The sequence below is a fragment of the Dama dama genome, chromosome 4, assembly GCF_033118175.1.
Source record: "Dama dama isolate Ldn47 chromosome 4, ASM3311817v1, whole genome shotgun sequence".
NCBI classification, from domain to species: Eukaryota; Metazoa; Chordata; class Mammalia; order Artiodactyla; family Cervidae; genus Dama; species Dama dama.
Window position 1 is genome coordinate 27,604,266 of NC_083684.1, and position 19,991 is coordinate 27,624,256.

The 19,991-nt window shown below is 43.3% G+C and overlaps 2 protein-coding genes across 5 annotated transcripts in view; one reads left to right on the forward strand and one right to left on the reverse strand.

Moving 5' to 3' along the window:
* RBL2 (RB transcriptional corepressor like 2) overlaps positions 1-7,230 on the forward strand; it is a 43,070-nt gene extending 35,840 nt beyond the window's left edge. The window contains exons 18-22 of the mRNA XM_061138516.1: positions 469-540; positions 1,227-1,332; positions 2,156-2,361; positions 2,973-3,137; positions 5,769-7,230. Coding sequence (XP_060994499.1) covers positions 469-540; positions 1,227-1,332; positions 2,156-2,361; positions 2,973-3,137; positions 5,769-5,939 — 720 coding nt within the window. The 3' untranslated portion in view covers positions 5,940-7,230. The remainder of the gene's footprint in view (positions 1-468; positions 541-1,226; positions 1,333-2,155; positions 2,362-2,972; positions 3,138-5,768) is intronic.
* A 40-nt stretch (positions 7,231-7,270) lies between these two features.
* On the reverse strand, positions 7,271-16,470 carry AKTIP (AKT interacting protein). 4 transcript variants are annotated; one of them, XM_061138521.1, is made up of 10 exons: positions 16,339-16,470; positions 13,779-13,892; positions 12,391-12,596; positions 10,248-10,312; positions 10,063-10,163; positions 9,481-9,569; positions 9,303-9,401; positions 9,092-9,199; positions 8,248-8,308; positions 7,271-8,082 (listed from the first exon to the last, which is right to left on the reverse strand). In XM_061138521.1, the coding sequence occupies exons 2-10, from the start codon at positions 13,818-13,820 to the stop codon at positions 7,975-7,977; spliced, it is 879 nt and encodes a 292-aa protein (XP_060994504.1). In that variant the 5' UTR covers positions 13,821-13,892; positions 16,339-16,470; the 3' UTR covers positions 7,271-7,974. The 4 variants fall into 4 exon arrangements, with proteins under 4 accessions (XP_060994504.1, XP_060994501.1, XP_060994502.1 ...); XM_061138518.1 differs by having other exon boundaries at positions 7,271-8,085; XM_061138519.1 differs by having other exon boundaries at positions 7,271-8,085; positions 16,316-16,452.
* Positions 16,471-19,991: the final 3,521 nt, after the last annotated feature.

A 19,991-nucleotide genomic window follows, 5' to 3' on the forward strand; every position in this document is an offset into this window, starting at 1 on the left:
TTCAGCCTTTAAACATTTCTTCCTGCTTCACTCCTTCTGGTACTCCCATTATGTGACCTTTATGTGCTTAATGGTATGCCCCATTTCTCTAAAGCGCTTTTATTAATTTTTCTTCATTCTGTCCTCTGTTCTGTGAACAACTCCATCTCAGGTTTGTTAAACTTTTCCTTTGCCAGTTCAAATCTAGTTTTTCATTCCTCTAATGAATTTTCTGTCACTATGGTTGTTTATTCTGGGTCTTGATTCAGATACCACGTATTCCCTCTGTTGTTACTGAATTAGTAGCCTTACTTGAATATATATTTCTTCATTTGTTGTATGCTTTTTAGAGACATTCCAGAGACTTTAAACGGTTGTTTTTTAGTACAATTTTCACCAGTGTCACTAGGGAGCAGATTCATGGAGCATCTCATACTATATTATGCTAGAAGTCAAATTCACTCTCAGTGTACCCTTATTCTTTGCCAGGTCACAAAAGAAGACAAGTCCTTCCAGAATATTATGCGTTGCTACAGGACTCAGCCACAGGCCCGGAGCCAGGTGACTACATTTTCTCTCAGGGCTGAAAATAAAGATGAAAGTCTTTTTGATGCATATAAAAAAATTTAACTACAGGTGATTCTGTAGCCTCTCCTCCAGGATAAAAAAATAGGACTCTATTTTAATCATATTTAATTATTGACAGCCACACATCTTGATTAAGTTCTCTTTTCCCCCAAAGTTAATGATGTAAAATATTTGATTCCTTTTTAATCCAGATAATTACAAGATAGATGTAAATTAGGAAGCTGCTGTTTGGATTCTATGTCACCTTGAATTCAGTCTGGTTTAGCACACACACAGTGCTGCACATTTAACCAAAATAGCATTAAGTGAAATTTTAAAATCCATTTTACCTTTAATGCTATGTACTTGTCTCAAAGAGATAGGTAGGCATGTAAGATGTTTGTATCTGACTTAGAATGACTTGATTTTACAATTAGATATTATTGCTGCTCTGTAGTATTGTAGGCGGCACTTGAAAGTCGAAGCCTGACAGGCCCTGATGTAAATCCTGTAAATGTTATTTAAAAGATACATAATCTTGGCTGCATTTACAAACCTCCCCTGAGTAGGACAGCTATTACTGTAGGGAACTGTGAGAATTAAATAACATGTTAAAGTTGTATAGTCTAGGATGTGTTCAATAGATATAGTTCTGTTGCCGTCTCATGCTCTGTTTAAAGGTGTATAGAAGTGTTTTGATAAAAGGGAAAAGGAGAAGAAGAAATTCTGGCAGCAGTGACAGCAGAAGCCATCAGAATTCTCCGACAGAACTAAACAAAGACAGAAGTAAGTGGGATCTTTATGAATTTATACAACTAAATAAGGAGCTTCTCTTATTTTTTAGGTCTAGGACTAAAGAATTACTAAAATTACTGTTGTAGAAACTGTGGCAACAGTTTACTGGCAAAAGATATATTGGAACAATAAACTAAATTCTAAATTTAGTAGCAAAGTTGTCCTTTATTCCATGGTTTTGAGACACATTGTGCATAACGTTTTTCTCTAGGTACTAGAAAAGGTTAGAGAGACAGGCATTTGTTGACCTGAGTTCCAGAAAAATGTGGCATGTCAACAGAAACCATGCTATGGAAATACCATCCTTAATTGCTGGTTTATACTACTTAATACAGGGCTCGGTCCTAGAAAACTGGTGTCAGTTAATGAATACTTGCTACAACTAATGAATACTTGGTGTCAATTAATGAAGCCCTTGCTACATTAGCAGCATGATAGTAGTTAGTGGGGCTTCCCAGGTAGCTCAGTGGTAAAGAATCCACCTGCCAATGCAGGAAAGCAGGAGATGCGGGTTCGATCCTTGGGGTGGGAAGATCCCCTGGAGCATGGCAACCTGCTCAAGTATTCTTGCTGGGATAATCCCATGAAGAGAGGAGCCTGGTGGGCTACAGTCCATGGACTGTCAAAGAGTCGGACACGACTGAGCACGCACACACACAGTTAGTGCTCAATACCTCATCTGCGCTTTGCTCCTCGGTGTAGAGGGCCCATTTGCTGCCATTTAACAAGTGGAGCGGGTAGCTGTCTACCCTCCTCTTCCTGAGTTCTCTTTTTCAAAGCCTCCCTGTTTAACACCTTCCATCCCACCCGGCAGCCAGCAGAGACTCCAGTCCCGTCATGAGGTCCAGCAGCACCCTGCCAGTCCCACAGCCGAGCAGCGCCCCGCCGACCCCGACTCGCCTCACGGGGGCCAACAGTGATGTGGAGGAGGAAGAGAGAGGAGACCTCATCCAGTTCTACAACAACGTCTATATCAAACAGATTAAAACGTTTGCCATGAAGTACTCACAGGCAAATGCAGTAAGTTTGAGGAGGATTATGTCATACTTTTTTTTTTTCACTTGTGAAGAATGAGAAATCACTTGTTTTTGAGCTGCTTCTGTGTAAAGTAGCTTGACAAATAATTCTTTTGCTAAGTAAAACTGAGAAAGTCTTTTAACAGAAATAATTTGTTTAATGAACATAACTTCTACTGTTGTGAAGTATTAAACAAGATTGTATTTGGATTCCCTGCAGAGTACAGTCATATGAGACGGAGTGCATAAGTTCAAATTACCCAAAACTTGCCAGCTCTGGTGACCTTGCAAATTATTTAACTTTCTCTGTGCCTTTTGTTTCCTTGTATATAAAATGGGAATACAGGCAGTCCTTTGCTTATAGGGTTGTTGTGAGGATTAAATGACATAATGTATTAAAAATGGTTAAAACAGTGGCATAAGGAAAGCACTAAACCGATTCCTATTGTATGGTTTTCTTTAGGTTTAATTTTTGCTGCGAATACATCACTATCTACCATTCATAAAGCATTTGGTTTATTATTCCTCTTTAATGATTCAGCAAGAATAACCATTTTCCCAAAAAAGTAACTGGTTAGGAATTTTGTTTACCGTAGAATTTTTTTTTTTACACAGATGGATGCTCCTCCACTCTCTCCCTATCCATTTGTAAGAACGGGCTCTCCTCGCCGAATACAGTTGTCTCAGAACCATCCTGTCTACATTTCCCCACATAAAAACGAAGCGATGCTTTCTCCTCGAGAAAAGATTTTCTACTACTTTAGCAACAGTCCTTCAAAGGTGAGCCTAATGTAAAGCTTGGCCTTTACCAGCCCCACATACTTAGGATTCTAAGGGTTGTTGGGAAACCTTCAGCATGCACACGATGGGATCTGCCAAGGAAGAGTGACCAGTAGCCCCACAGCAGCAGAAAACAAGGGTTTGGGGGAGAACTTTCAAGTTGGAAACAGGGTAAGGGGTTTGGATTTTCATCCCTCTTCTCCTATTTGTGCATTTGAACATTCTGCTATAAATCTGGAATTTTTTTTTTTTTTTTTTTGTCCCATTTGTAAAACTTTAAAATTCCAAATTTCTGTTAGGGAGAGAAAACCCAGATCCCTTGACGGATTACTCAGTACCTGCGTCTGGGACAGGAACTGTCTCTGTCCTTTGAATTCTTAGCCTAAGAAGAGAAACGGGCATTTTATAACGATACGCACATTAGCACCGATTTAAGTGGTAGCATCTGCCTCAGTCTGCAGTGGGTAGGGAAGCTTGAGTCAAGCCTTAATGGATGAAAAATTAGGAGGCTGCTGAGGTGTGGAAGGAAGGGCATCCAGGATGAAGTGGACGAGAGAGGGAAACAAAGTCCTTGAAGCAGTAAGGCTAGAGCTCCGGGAATCACATGTCTCACTGTTAAGGAGGCAGCTAATCTCAAAGGTCCTTAAGTGACACTTATATTTATAAAGACTGTTCAGAAAACACACAGAGGTAACAAATGGCCCAGGAGAAACACATGCACAGATTCCTAAAACACACAATGTCAGTGCCATGAAGAGATGGGTGACAGACAGATGGCAGGGAGAGTACTGCTCTGCTGGTTCCCTGTTAGTAGATTTTCATCCCACACCAAATTAAGTTCCAAACGGATTAAAAAGTTAAACAGAAAAGTAAATTGGAATAGGACTATTCAGTTCAAAAGAAAGCCAAAAAAGGAAGACAACAGACAAAGAGCAAGGAAATATAGGTGGTCTAAATACCCCAGCTAAAACACAGGAATTGTTAACACTGGATTAAACTACGATACAGATTACCACAGAATACTATGTAGCAGTTAGATATGTGATCCATATATACTGATATGAGAAGGCGTAAGATATAATGTGGACTGAACAGTACATAATATACCATTTTAATTTTTTTGAAACTCTACTTAATGAACATTACATTTCTAATGCATGCCTTCCTAGAAAAAAGAGCAGAAAGCTACACAGTAGCCTGATATGTTCAGTGAATGAATGGTAACAGTAAGTGTCCTTAGGGATTGGGTGAGGACAAGAAGGCATATTCTATATGAATCTGGGGGAGAATAAGTATTCATTTTTAAACTGTCATGTACATATTATATAAATTATGGTGTATAAAACACTGTGTACTGTATATAAATTATATATACTAATGTGTTATTAATCTATATTAATGTTATGTATATAGTAAGGCACACAATTATACTTGCACAATAGATACAAAATATAATGTATATACATTATACAAATACCACTTGTACAATTAGTGTATAGTTAACAGTTTAAGAATATTCAAGTAAGTGGGAGACTAAAAAGCAGAGCAGACTTTTAGGGAGGCAAGAGAGTAGGAGAGAAAGAGGAAAGCTTGCTTAAAATGGTTAAAATTTGAGAAGGTGCATATACTGATTATAGAAAACTGTGGTGGTTTTATTTTAAACCTCAGAAAAGCCTATTATTTAAGAATAAAAAATAAATATCTAGGATTTGCTTTAAAACATCTGAGAGATGAGAAATGAAGGTATAGATCAAATAAGACTGGCCAACATTGCTGAAGTAGGGTGATGGTCATGTGAAGGTTCACTATATATGCTTTTCTGTTCCCATGTTTGACATGTCCTAAAACAAATGCATGTAAAATCTGGTCAGTATGCTTTCTACTAGGAAGCATGGACAATGAAATCAGTGGCACATGAAAAAAAAAACTATCCGAAGATAATGGAACAGCTGACTTTTGGGACTCTGGGGAAACTTCGTGCTGAAGGCACCTATACATAGGTCCGGTCTTTCTAGCCCCATGGCAATATTCTTCTCATTCCAGGTTCCTCACGTGAACCAGAGCATGCAGAAAATAAATTTGCCTGACTTTCCTTAGTTCTCCCGAGGAAGATATATAATACATTCTAGAATTCTATATTACACTTATGAATTACCTACCAGGGAATTAAGACCTCTCCTATGAAACTCCATGGCTGCTAAAATGAGTAACACTAAACTGGGGGAAAAGGGGACATAATACTATATAAAGTCATGTTACTTTTTTAAAAAAGGAAAATGGAAATGTATAAAATTGATTAAATATGGCATAGCAATGTGATGCTCTGTAACTTTTGTAAAAAAGAATCAGATTTGTGAACTTTTATATTGTTAAAGTGTATATCAAAATCACCTCTGGAGCATGTTAAAAAAAAACAGAAATACTCTGCCTCTATCCCAGTCAGTCATCAATGTCAGCTAGCTGAGAAGTGAAACCAGAAGGATGTAAAATTTGCTAGTTCTTTCCTTTATAAAGATGTTCAAACTCTTCAAAGTAAACTGCTTAACTAATTTGAGGTTCTTTGATGCAACACTGAACTGCGTGTATTAGAATTTTAACGGTTTTTGTATCTATCTTTACCTCCGCCACCAGAGACTGAGAGAAATTAACAGTATGATACGGACAGGAGAAACTCCAACCAAAAAGAGAGGGATTCTTTTGGAAGATGGAAGTGAATCACCTGCAAAAAGAATTTGCCCAGAAAATCATTCTGCCTTATTACGTCGTCTCCAAGATGTAGCTAATGACCGAGGTTCCCACTGAGGTTAGTCCGTTGTATTGAAACTGTCTCTTCACAAACTCTGTTTAGCAGCAGCATTTAACGCATGCTAGATTATGGGGCTCTTTTCCTGAATCCTTCCAGTATCCTTATGGTATTTTTACTTACCCCAACTGCCTTTTTTCCTACCTTGCAGTGCTTGCCATCAAGGCTGCCTAGAATCCAACACAGTTGGATTTTTTTAACTCTTTGGCAAAGCTATTCCAAGTATTACAAGTACTGCAGAGAATGAAGCGTACTCATGTTTAGAAGAGGTCTCTGTTAACATGTTCCAGCAGAGGAACCATATTTCAGTTCATTCCTGTTTTGTGGTCAGCCCTGGCCCTCATGAAAAGCAAAACTTGGCATTTCGTCCTAAAACACTTGGTAGGAGTGTGAAATTTCTGCATTCCTAAAAGGTAACAAATTGGGAAAGCGCCCAGATTTGGAGGTCCTAGATAACCAGCCCAAGTCTCCCGTTTCCTTTGTGTAATTCTTCCCTACCCCAGTAGGTGTGGTGCAGTGTGACAAGTCTTTGATTGGTGTGCAATGTGTGAGTGAACTTGTATAAGAAGTGGCACTTTAGGGCTGTAAAAAGCATGATTTTGTAACCCAGATTTTGCTGTATATTTGCGATGGCACTTTCTACAATGTGAACTTTATTAAGTACAAAACTTCTAGGCTTGATATCTTCTTTGATGCTTTTGTACTTTTTTAAAATTGTTAAAGTCCCAGTAGGTACCTTTTGGGCATGTGTTTGAAATTCTCCATTTTTGTTGATAGGGATCAGCTGGCTAAGTAAAGATTTTAAATCAAGTTGAATTAAGAGGATTATTATGAAAAATTATGACCTCTTGCTTTAGGAGGTAGTTATCCAAAAAGACATGTCTTTATTAAGGTGGTATTTTTAAATATCTTTGGGTGTGTTCCTGGAAGTTTAAAAAAATAGATTGGCGAATTTTAGGTTTTTATTAGTACACAGTACCATTTATACAGATTAGAAAATGTTAATTTAACAGCTACTGAATTATCTATATATACCTTTATTAATCACTATTGTTCCAGCAGTTTTAAAGTTGAATGAATAATCTTATTAGGGAGAAAGTTCAATTGTAAATTGAATCAGTATAAACAAAGTTACTAGGTAACTTCATATTGCTCTGAAAGAAATATGGAACTTACACTGTTCAATTAGAATAGTGTTCTGCAAAAATATTTATAAAACCTCTCAAGATACTGCTACTGTAATTTTATATGAAAATAAGTGTATTTTTCAATAAAGCATTTATAAATTAATCTTTGTTTATATTGAGAAAAGGGTATTTAGTTTCCTGCATAAATGACAAAGAACAATCATTCATTGATTTATTGTCTCTACAAAACACACTAGTCATTCATCATTTAAATCTGACTTCATTAGAAACCGTTTTAACACTTTTTCTCCCTCCTGCCATAAAAATACAGTAATTTGCTCAAAAAAAAAAAAAACAAAACCCCTAAGAACAAGTGTTCTGGTTTCCTCTCACTCTCCTAGTATGTCCCTCAGTGACAGCAGTTTGTATATCAGTAACACAGTAAGCTGAAGACTGAGGTTCATTCATTCAACTGCTCCTCCACTTAAAAGTGCTAATAAGCTATGGAAACTGCTCTCTCTATCCTTTCATCTCTGCACCCTAACATATGTACAGCTGAAACCACCAATTAAAAAATCATTATAGTGTTGAACTTTGCTTACTTCATTAGTTTAAATGAATGCAACTTACCTTTAGCATTATATTCAAAAAAATACGTAAGCTTCAAGGTCCCCAATAATTTGGAGTACTGAACTAGATAACCACCTTAAAGACACTCCTGACAGAAGTAATGCATCACGTAAAGAGAGGTTTCCAGAACGTGCGGTTAGAAGCTAAGCACACACGAACAACACCGACGTCAGCCACCGTTCACAATGTTTTACTCTGCGGGCAGTCCTTCGCATTGGTCAGCTTCACGAGCCGAAGTCCGGCAGGAAAGTGCGCGGTGCACCCGATTCACCAGCTCTTAAGTCGCCACTGTTTTCTCTTCTTTACTGAAAGGCTGTACTGAGCCAGGCTTCACCCATGACAGGCCAGCGACATGAACACTTTTATTGTGCTGTTCTTCAGGCTTCTTCTAGGCACAATAAAAAACAGACATTACAGACCGATAAGGAGATTTCAGCACTGTACCAGTCTGTCTCCCCAAATGTCACTGTATACACTCAATGGTCACCAGTGAAGACAATTTAGAAAGGAAACAGCAAGCTACCTATTTCTAAAATGGCCATTTACTTACTTTCTGAGTCAGCATCTTCTCTCTGGCTTCATCATGGACAGAAGGATTCCATGGAGAAAAGCTGAAGGAAGAGAGAAATACTAAAGAGCGGCTCACTAAATTTAATGTCCATTTTTTTTTTTTTTAATGTCCATTTTTAAGCCTGCTCCCCAAACAGAACTTAACAAGGAACAGTCTTAATCAGTTGTCAGTATGTAAGTTTCAGACATTACCTAAATGATTTTCTTACATAATTATCCCTTAGCACTTTTCCTGTGTTAGCTCACGTAAGCCTTGCAACCACCCCTGATGTCCTATAACAGATGAAGAAAGCAAGGCACAGTAAAATTAAGTAACTGCTCAGGGTCACCAAAGCCAATTAAGTGCAAGTGTCACCCAGTCTAACTGCAGAGCCCAAGCTCTTAACACTACACTACGCTCCTCTCTCCCAGCAACACCCATGCTGCCCAAGAGCTAAGTCACTTGCTCTCAACACTTGCAGACACTCTTTCCCAACACACGCTAACAGTGCTTGGGGAACCCATGACTCAGACTGTTCACTCACACTGATCAGTTTCCCTCCTTTCACCAAATCTGTAGGTTGATGGGGTAATGACCATTTAAGAGGGGCTCCAATTGGAAGGAAAAGTCCTGACGCTTGAGTGAGCACATTACCAGGATCTTTGAGAAACCAGTCACTCAATAGCTTGCTCCTGGCCAGTGTCATACATGTAAAGCAGAAGTCAAGTTAGAGAGGTTGTAGGCTAGCAGATGGCTCACTTTCCTTTTAAATCCCCATTCTAAGGCCACCTGGAAAACAGAAGCCCAGTACAAGTGCGGCTTATCTGGATAATGTACCACTCACCTAATTGCATAGGGGTCTTCTATTTTAGGTTGGTCAAACAAGCGAGCAGTGCACACCTTAACGCTGTCAACCACTTTACTTTTAAAAAGCTGAATATCTTTCTCGTACCTGTGTCAAAAGTTTAAATCAAGAGGTTACCAACATGATCTCCTTCGCTGTCTTTTCAAATGTATCTTAAACGTATCTTAAATGACAAAGCAGAGGAACATACAGTACTGCAGCCTCTGGGTTTAGGGGGCTTGCTGTATCAATCTTGTAGAAGACTCTCCTTGCGTACATCAGTACTTGCCAAATGTGATTGTGGTTCCGCCTAAAGGGAAACACAGCGGGGTGACTAAGGCTTCCCCTTGCTGGCTTACCTCACCACAAGAAACTCTTTATTTACTAACCTCCATTTTGCAAATGCTCTCTTCACATCCAGTTCACCCGAGGTGGGATCCACTAGCGGGTGAAAGACGGGAATATCAAACACCAAACGCTACAGTGAGAGAAGGACACTGCCTTTAATGGAAGCAGTGGAGCTTGTTAAACCCACACACAGAAGTTGTAAAAGGAGCAAGACAAGGCAGTCTTGTTGCTTAAAGTCAAAGAGCTGCCTTGAGAGGGACACTTGAGTACTTTCACCATTTTCCTGTCAAAGTAAATTTTGCAAAGAAGCAAAGGGAAAGTCGCTCTCCCCCACCACAGCAGAACAATCGCCACTCACGTGGCAAGTGCTACACCACAGCTTCCAGCCTCACAGGCACACCCTGCACAGAGAAACAAACAAGGCTGAAGGCAGAGGCCCGCATGGCCAAAGATGGAACAAAGCAAAAAAAAGTCCCTCAAAGGACTACACAGTAGACAGAACATCCTGGGAAACCGAAATCATGAAAGTTATTAGGTCCAGAAAAGAACCAAGACATTCCGAAAGCCCCGTTAAGCCCTCCTCACTGACCACGCAGTGAAGCCAGAGTGTATCCCCCACTTACTGGACAGTCACCATCTGGGTAGTTATCAGGGATGTAAACTGTAAACTTAAATACGCCATCTTGATAAAGTCCATGCCGTATGAATATTACTCCAAACCACACTGCAGGACAAAACAGAAACACTTAAGGGCTAAGTTTGCGTCAGCGGAATCAAACATGCTATAAAAAGAGCGAATGCTTCTTACTTAATGCAGATCGATAAGACGGCTGCACGTAGACACCTGGTAACTTCTGCTTCACAACCAAGGTACTGAAACAGAAGCAGAATAGTGAGACCGCAGGAATGTAAAGGACACATACAGACCAAGCCACCCACATTCTGTAAAGAAGGAACAGTCCCTCAAAGGGCAGCCGATGCCCTGACCACACAGACGGAGTCAGCACAATCGCTCACCTGGCCCTAACTGCTGTCTGTCTACTGGCTTCATAACATACGCGCAGAGCAGCACAGCCAGAAAAGGGCCCCAGGTTAAGAAACGAAAGCCAAGCAGGGATTCACAGTCAAGTTTCCTCCCAGAAATCAGCTTCCCCAAAACACCATCTTGGCAGCCAACCTGTATAGTTAATGCTGGACATCAAGTTTTAGGTCAGTGAGAGTTATTTGTAAGGTTATTGCTCTTGTGACCACGGACAACAGATCTTACCCACACACATTCAAAAGCTCTTTGAAGGTCCAATTTTAGGTAATTAAGACATTAAAATTCCACGGGATTTCCCTCACTTGGGGGTCAATTTTAAGTGTCAATGGGCAGCATCTGACTATACTCTGCTCCTGAATTCACCCCCAACTGAGGCCCTTGAACTCTGCAGGCCTTGGTGTGGGAGCCGGCAGGAGCTGAGACAAGGAAGACAGGCTGCACTGGCTCTTCTGGGACCTGGTCGTTCTGCTCTGCTCCCTGCGGCTGAGACATGAGCCTATACAAGTAACGCTGTGACCAGACCTAGGAAAGAACTGAGGGCCTTAAGACACATTAACCTGCCAACCCTCAGTTTTACTGAGGAATAACTTATTAGATCTCAGTTGACATTTTATTTCTTACCTATTTGCTATCACACTTATTTTTTAATCATTTTAAAGTAGTTATTCCATTTTTAAATCACTACAATTCAGCACATCAACAGCAGCGTGGATGGCAGATGTATCTCCTACAGAGCTTTGCCAGAAAGGCAGATTTCGTGGCCTAATACAGCAGATTTAACACCACAATAGAAGCCTGCACTGCCTCGCCTCAAATACAGGCATCCATTATAAAGTTACCAGCTCACGCTCAGCCATTCGCACTGGGGCCTCAGACCCTCCGACCATTACAACATGAGTAAAGAAAGGGGGCACTGGAGGGTGCTTTTGAAACAGCTTCATGGGCAAAGGCATTTTTAAATGACTAAAACTCAGAATTAATTCTCCAAACTTGCTGCCCATATAACAAATGACCAAATAAAATGCCATCTGCACTCACTCACTGCTTGAGCCCCTCTGACAGGCCAAGCACTGTTTCATTACTACCAGACTATGCAGAGGTGCCCATCTCCTCACAATCTATGGATAGGTACAGCCTCAGTCCAATTTGTGACTTCTGTGAGTAGTCAAGTTCTTAGATGGAGCCCAGATCTTTTAAAACTTCCCAATTGTCTACTTCTGCCTTTGGGGGTCCTACAGAATAACTCAAATCCTCTTTCTAATTGATGGGCCTTCAAATATATGAAGACAGCTTTAATAAGTACTTTCTAAGTTTTCTCCAAGTTAGCGGTTCCTGTTCCTTCAATTGTTGACTCCTAAGGTCAGGCTTCCTGACCTCCGCCTCCTGGGACTGGCCTCAGTCTGTCAGGATGCCTCATAAGGGTGATCGCCAGAATGAAGCACCAGCCTCCAGCTGCGTCTGACACAAGAAAGAATAGATCGCCACTCTCCCACCATCCTGCCCTCTACAACCACCTCGTCAGGGGGTGAATTCCCCACCTCATATAAAGGTAGACGAAAATTAAGTTCCTGGATGCTTAATAAATCTCAGTTTCTACCTCCTCTTGCTTTTCAAAACAGACATGGAAATTAAAGCACATATTTGTCTTTGAATCTTACTTACCCAAGCTCTCAGTAAGAACAGTTACTTTTAGAAGCAGATATTTATATACCATCACTGAGGCCTTGGTGAAGAAAGATTACATTGCCAGCAACAGATTCCATCCTATACACGTTAAGGCTCACACTGAAGGGGGATGGGTTTGACCATCAAGATTAAATGGCTGCCATTTACTGAGTCCATCAGAATAAATTTCATTCTTCACCTTTAAGGGTCATTCAAAATTTAACCGGACAGTTTCAGAACTTACAATTCTGCAAGAAGGGAGTATTCCAGGTAGAAAGGTCCGTAGGAAGCATGCGTGCCATTTGTTGACTGTGTTGCTGGGGCAGGAGATGTAGGCTTAGTTATGGGCAAAGCATTTTTGGGAATAGAAGGCAGCTGTTTCTTTGGAGCGGTGCGTGGAGGACTGGTTTTCACATCCCCTGTTAATGTCTTCTCGTCACCATCAGACCGCTATTCAAGACGAAGTGGTGAGAACATTTGTTAGGATGATTCTTAAATCACAAGGCTATGTGTGATGTCCTTCAGTCCTTGACCGAAAAGCTGGAATGACTCTCTTACAGGGACCTTCTAGCATTGTGATCGAGATGACCTGGAAGTCTGTTGAGTGGGCAAGCTATTATAGACAGCAGAATCAAGCTGATGCAAGACTAAACCATTAGAAAAACTCATTCATCAGCTGTATCCTATAAAGACAATAAAGCCAATGTTTACAGGATTTACATGAAACAGAGAAAGAAAGGGTTTCTCTTCAAGGCCCCAGAAAGAGGGCAAGGGGTTACTACACAATTATACCAGATTAGAAAGGTGCCCTGGCACGTAGATGTAGAAAGTTAGGTGCTAAGCATCTCAAAACAAATAGTGTAATGACTGCAATTAGTCACTCCCTGATGTCAGCACTCTGGTTAGAAACAAAGGATGAGCCTCTTCTCTCACTCACGTGGGTCTGACTTTGATCTGGTCCCTAACTGGTATGTTTTTACATTTGGACTATCATTAGTATAAACTGTCATTCTTAGTCAAAGACAAAGGTCTAAATGATTCAGAGACTAAACTACCACCCCACAGGTATTTCCTTGGCTCCAGGACCGTCAAAGGCTGTATCATCAGCTGTATTAAAAATGTACACAGCATCAGGTACAGAAGAAAAAAAAAAAAAGATTACTAGGGTATTCTCTTAGACATGGAATTATGGGTGACATTTTCTTTTTGTTTGCGTATTTTAAGCTTCCCTAAAACATTTTATTTTACAAGATATTTTAGTTAGATAAATTAAACCAGTGCTCTCAAGTCTGACTTGACCACACTGGACTGGCCTTTCCCAAAACTTCTCTAATCATGAAATCTTGAAGTTTGTTGAAAAACTACCTACAATATGTGTTACAAATTTCATCATGTGTGAATATAACCTAAGTCAAAATAACAGAATTTTGATTACCAGAATGGTTTCTGAGATGTGATCTCGGCCTCAGAAGCTGACTTTAATCAAGGAAATAATTATTTCTCAAAAATAAAACCTAAACTAGAAAACCAAAGTTAATTCTGCTAAGACGATAGGCAACCTTAATATGGATTATTCTGGCCTCTGTTTTGGCCCAAATAGGTTTCCTCCCTAAGTTCATCAACGATACCTACTTTGCGCACAGAGCTTGTAGACATGCTCCAGAAAGGGTTCATAACGTGTGCTCCCAACAAAGAAGTTCAGTGGTCTGTGTCATCAAATTCTTCTGTCCTCAGAATTCACTTCACCTTAAAATATTTTGAGACAGGAAAACAGAAAAACATACTGATACCAACAGTTAAAGACTTCTGAAATAGTTAAGAGCTAAATCTGAACCTCTAAACAGAAATACAATAGAATGTTATATAATATGCAGTTATAAAAACCTAGGGGAGAAAGTCTTCAGAAATAGTTTCCTTCTACACCCCCTCCCTCTTCTGACTCCAATTTCTTTCCCATCTTTAAATGCCGACAGGAATCTGTGTACTGAGTCTTTGGCCAGGATTCAGAATATTCAGTGACACAGTTCAGCTCTGGTGCCAGCATTGCAGAAGATATGAACTAAACAGTTGGAACTAGCAGAATATCTAGGCATCTGACTGCTGGGAAAGCCAGGTTCTGAATGCACTGTACCCATGGACACAAAAGGTCTATCATAGTTCTCAGGGTTACGGGGACTGAAGATCCGCAGGAGCTGATTTAAGCATGTCTTCAACACAGAATGATTCTCTCCAGTAAAACTGGCAACCAAAAACAAAGCATGAGAGACAGAGAAAACTGGATCCCGTTGGGACCATCCACATACACACACAGAAAAACCTGATCTTTTCAACTGCTTCAGCCCTGGAAACAGCAGGATTATGCATTGAAGGAATTGCCAAGCAATATGTACAAACGCAACAGAAGAGGGCCAAAGAGACCTTTCACAAACACACATCTTCCACCAAAGCATCATGAAATGTATAAGCAACCCTGTCTTAAAGGTCACAAAGTCAGTGGGTCATTTACTAACAATACAAGGGAGAAGCAGCAAGTGGAGCTGTAAGGACAGCAGCTTGTCTGCTCTGGTGACATTCCCCCAGGCTCCGTCATGTTTAATACAGAGCTCTGCTCAATTCCTACTTGCACCAATCAAAAGGCTGAAGGTGGAAAGGGTCAGAACTTCAACAGTATTTTACCAAATTTATAAGCAAGTCATTAGAGTAGGATGTGCCAAATGTCCCCATTCAGCAAAAATCTGTTTTCCACCGAGCCCGTGACATACACGGGTGGGCCTCTTATCCTGCCAGTGCCCATTACTGCTGTTCTGCTTTCCAAGATAGTGTCGCCCAATAATTAAATCAAAAGAATGTGGGTTCTGGTTCTTCCACTTACCTAATGACTTAAACCCAGTAAGCAGCAACTTCTTGCTGAGAGGTCTCTGCAAACCTGTGACTATTATACAAGCCAAAATGGCAGGGCACCAAATCTGTAGTGGGGGTAAATATCCCTGTTTGGCGCAAATGAAAACAACATGGATTTCAGATCCAGAGTAATGGGCAGCACCCAACCGTCATCTAGGTGAAACCTAATTTGACAGGGGAATCCTGTTCCCCTCGGACACAGTGCTCACCACCATGTAAATTGACTGGGGTGGACTACTCACCTGTAATACAGGTCTCTTCCAAGTCTAATACCTAGTAATTCTATGACTCTGCCTTTAAGAATCAAATATTAATCAAACTTACCCCCAGGTTCCTCCTGCCTTTAAGGAGGAGGTATTGTCTACTGCTGCCTTTGTTTCCAACGACAAAATCACCTAGAGAAACTGCAGCACGCTTTTCAGGAGTAACTACATCATTTAATAGATGTCTACTGGGCAGGTACAGCATTTTTCCAACAGATGTGCCATAGATGGAAGAAAACACAGGACAGGTCCTAGTCATTCCGAAACAATTTAAAAATTTCTGCTGATCTGGTCGTACAAATAACAAAAGACTGTCTCTTAATATCATACAGCTGAGAAGTCGTACTTTAGCCCTATACGAATTATCCGCACGTGTACTCAGCCAAAACTTGAGACGGGCGGTGCTTACCTCCTGTGCACATCACCCCAAACAGACTTAAATCACACGTTAAGAGGTGACAGAGCAGGACCCAGGGAAAAGATGAAAACTGCCTCGGCCCCGGATCTCTGGGGACAGCCGGGACCGGCACCCTCGCCCGGGGCGTAAACCCATCTCCGCGCACGTAGGGAATCTGGACAAACCTGTCTCGGGATGATGCAAGGCAGGAGCCAAACCCTGACCTCGCTGCTAGCTCGAGGCCGGCCCCGGGCCCCGAGACCCTCGGGTGAGGGGGCTGCGGTCCTCGGACGCTACCCTCAAGCTGGAAGCAGGGACGGAGCCGGGCGAGGAAGGAAGGCCCCGGACTGGGCGAGCCAGTTCGGCCCGCCTCCCCTCCTCAGGCCGGCCCGGTCCGGCTCCCGGTCAGCCCCCAGGGCCAGGCCCCGGGGTCGGCGCCCGCCTGCGCAGCAGGTGCCTGCAAACGCGGACAGGTGCCCGGCCCCGCCCCCGTGTCCCAGCACGGCCGCCGTCGCTCCAGTGTAGAACCCCCGGCAGAGCACACAAATGCCGGGCCTGAGGACGCTGGCGGCCCGGGTCTGAGGACTCCACGGCCCTCGCGCACCTACCACAGCCTGGCAGCGCTCCTCACCTCGGTGTTTTCAATGCAGTGCTCCCAGCGGCCGAGCGCCGTCGCAGTCCCACAGCATCTCTGGCCGCAGCGCCAGCCCAGCCCCTGCCTACTCTCCGCCCCGCCCGGCCCTGTTCTCAGCCTCCGGCTCCGCCCCACAGCCCCAGCCCCAGGACCCGGATGCTTCCGCCCAGCCTCGCGGCGCAGAGTGGTTCCTATACCTGTCGGTCAAAGACGTTCTTCCGGGGGCGTTGGGGCGGTGGCTAAAGGTCCTGCCAATCAAATCTGCTCGGCTCGGGTGGGGCCGCGCTTGACCCTCCCCTTACGTAACAGCGCCCGGAGAGAAATGTCAGTCACAGAAGTATCGCTCCCTGCGGGGGAGCGGGGCTTGTGCTTAGGGGGGAGGGGGAGAGGGAGGGGGCGGAAACAAGCGCCAGGACATAATTGGTGCTAGCGTCTGCCAGTCACCATGGAGACCCGCCCACGGGCCTCTGCGTAGCCGCCGGTGCTAGTTGCGAAGGCTGTGACTGCGGGTTTCCCAATCCTGAGTCAGGGGTGGGTAGGGTCGCGGAGCCGAAGTCCCGAACAAGGAGCCTGGGGGCGGGGCCGGCCACCACCCGACCGCCCCGGTGCCCGCCCTCGCTCGTCCCTCAGTCTCCGGCTGCGCCGCTAGGCCGGAGACCGCCACGTCGGGCCCACTCGGTCTGGCCGGCCCGCAGTGGGAGGGGCTGGGGCCGCTGTCAGGTTGGGAGAACCTGGGAGAACGTTTGGTGTATCCTTGAGAAATGCCCGTTTTCTATGTCAAAGAGTGGAGGAGCGCATAGGTACAGAAAACGGGACCAAACTCCCAAGTCACCCCTTGGCAGTAGCCTAGCTGCCAGAAGGGCTTTTTAAAAGTATACCTATCGGACCTGACCTATAAAATCCGAATCCGAGGGGCGATGAGTACCAGGAATTTACATTTGTCGTAACTTCCTCTGGCGATTCTGGTATGCCTTGACGTTTGAGAACCTCTTGCACGGTAACGAAGTCCCGGTCCTCTGATTTTTTAATTGTTATTTTTTTTACCTAACAGAGGTGATCTGGAACATCTTCACCACATCTAACTCCTTTCACGGGAGTTGTTTCAGACTGAATAAAGTCTAAACGCAGCCTGATTCACAAGGCACATCCTGTGCTGGCCTCATTCCCATATTCCCATCTCATTTCCCACGTTTCTCTCCGGCCTCATTCTGTGGCGGTTGCCCTTGGCTTTTACACCTCCGAGGCTTTTCTTATAATGGTGCCTTCTCTTGGGGTGCTTTTCCAATCCCCACCTAAATTTGGGATCTTACACTCAGAAGAGGAGAAATGTTCTCTGATCTGGCTGTTTTGTTCAATTTTTGGTGGCCTTTCATATTCTGGCAAAATGACCTCCTTGTTACATGGCAGACGGCCAAACGCTCCTAATCCCAAGGGTTGGTTCTGAAATCCAGCTTCCTCCTCTAGTGGAAACATTCCTGAGCCACTTCCGTTTGTCCAGTTAAAATACACTCGGGAATGTTGTAATGCCCTTACTATTAGTCCCAGTCAATATAAAGAGGAAGATGAGCAGGAAGTCCTTTCTCCTGGCCACAGGTGATCTCCCTTGGCACCTCTCTGACCCAGTCCTTCCTCAACTTCTTGGCAGTCTCATCATTCTTTCCTAAACTTTTTTCTGATCCCACCTTCAACCCTCCTTGACAATCTCATCTCTTCCCTAAGCTTCACCAAGGACTCACATATATTTCTCCAGCTCAGACCTCTCCACTTTGCTTCAACTCCAGGTATCCAACTGCCCATTTCGGCACTGGATGCTTCAGACACGTATCAAAATCCTTATAGCTGCACATGCCAGAAAATCCAACTCAAATCGACTTGCATAGCAAGGAGATTTGCTTCATATGGGAGGGCAGGGTCCAGTGGTGGCAGTCTGGACTTCAGTCACTGCTTTCCTTCCAGTGCCTGGAATGGTTCCTTAGACACACCCAGGTGTGATAATGGCTAGCAAAACAGAAAGCATCTGTTTCTTCCACAGATCTCTTTCACAGAGCAAAGATACCTTTCCCAGAAGCTCCCCAGAAGCAATGCTCCCGTTTCAGTGACCAGAAACAAGTCACGCGCTGGTCTGTGCCCACAATGAAACCAATCAAGGTCAAGTGGAATGAGTCTGCCATGATTGGCTCGGGGCTCAGCAAGATTTACCCTCGTCCCTGGCCTTTAGGCAGAGGAGTGACATGATTGGTTTGTATTTTGAAAAGACCCATGGAGAAGGAAATGGCAACCCACTCCAGTATTCTTGCCTGGAAAATCTCATGGACAGAGGAGCCTGGCAGGCTACAGTCCATGGGGTCGCAGAATCGGACATAACTGAGTCACTAAACAACAACAGCTTTGCCTGGAGAACAGACTGTGGGGTCACGAGAGTACTTGGGAAAACGTTGCAATTCAGCAAGAGACAGCTGCATGAATTTGATGGTGAAGATGGGGAAGTGAATGAGTTCAGATATTCAAGAGGTGGATAGACAGGACTTGCCCATGGATTAGATATGGGGATGAAGACAAGAGGTGTGTCATGGATGAAGCCTAGATTTTGACTTGAGCTACTGGATGAGTGGTGAGGACTTTCACTAAAATGAGAAACAGTAAAAGCCATGGTGTTTGCAGGGGTGGAGGGATGGGGAAATAGTTCGGTTTCAGTTAGGCAATGTTTGGGGGTGTTTCTTTAAGTTCTCTTGCCTGTGTATTGTTAACTATTTCCCTCTTCTTCATGACTAACAGAGCCTTAATTTTTGTTGAGGAGTCTTGCCCTTCAGTGGTTTCCTGTTCTTGGGGCAATATAATCACCGTGGGCCTGGCATGGCAGGGCCTATCTGTCCAGCCCCATAGGCCCAGGCTCCAGCCACTCACATTCTTTTAATTCCTTGGACGTGTGATGCTCTCCCAGTCTGCCCCACCACAAGAGGGGATTTGGGTGTTCCCTTTGTCTGCACCGTCCTTTTCTCAAAAAGTCGGGGCACAGCGGCTAAACAACAACATGTCTCTGCTCAAACACCACTTCCTAAGGGCAATTTTCTGTCTATGTGGGAGATGACTTGTTAGTATCTCTCTCTACTATATAGTAAGCTCCATGAAGCAGGCACCATGTCTGTTTCATTGTTCCTGGCCTCCCCAGCATCCAGTGCAATGCCTGCGTGTGGTGGGTATGAAACAGATCCTTGACAAATGAAGGGCAGAGGCAACTCCGTTCAGTTCAGTTGCTCAGTTGTGTCCGACTCTTTGCGACCCCATGGACTGCAGCACGCCAGGCTTCCCTGTCCATCACCAAACTCCCAGATCTTGCACAAACTCATGTCCATCCAGTCAGTGATGCTATCCAACCATCTCATCCTCTGTCATCCCCTTCTCCTCCTGCCTTCAGTCTTTCCCAGCATCAGGGTATTTTCCAGCATCAGGGTATTTTCCAGCGAGTCAGTTCTTCACATCAAGTGGCCAAAGTATTGGAGTTTCAGCTTCAGCATCAGTCCTTCCAATGAATATTCAGGACTGATTTCCTTTAGAAGCAACTACAGTATATTTAAAATACCAACCAATCTGATGCCTCCAGATCTGCACCAAGGAGCTGATTATGAAAATGAGGATGATTTATTTAAAGG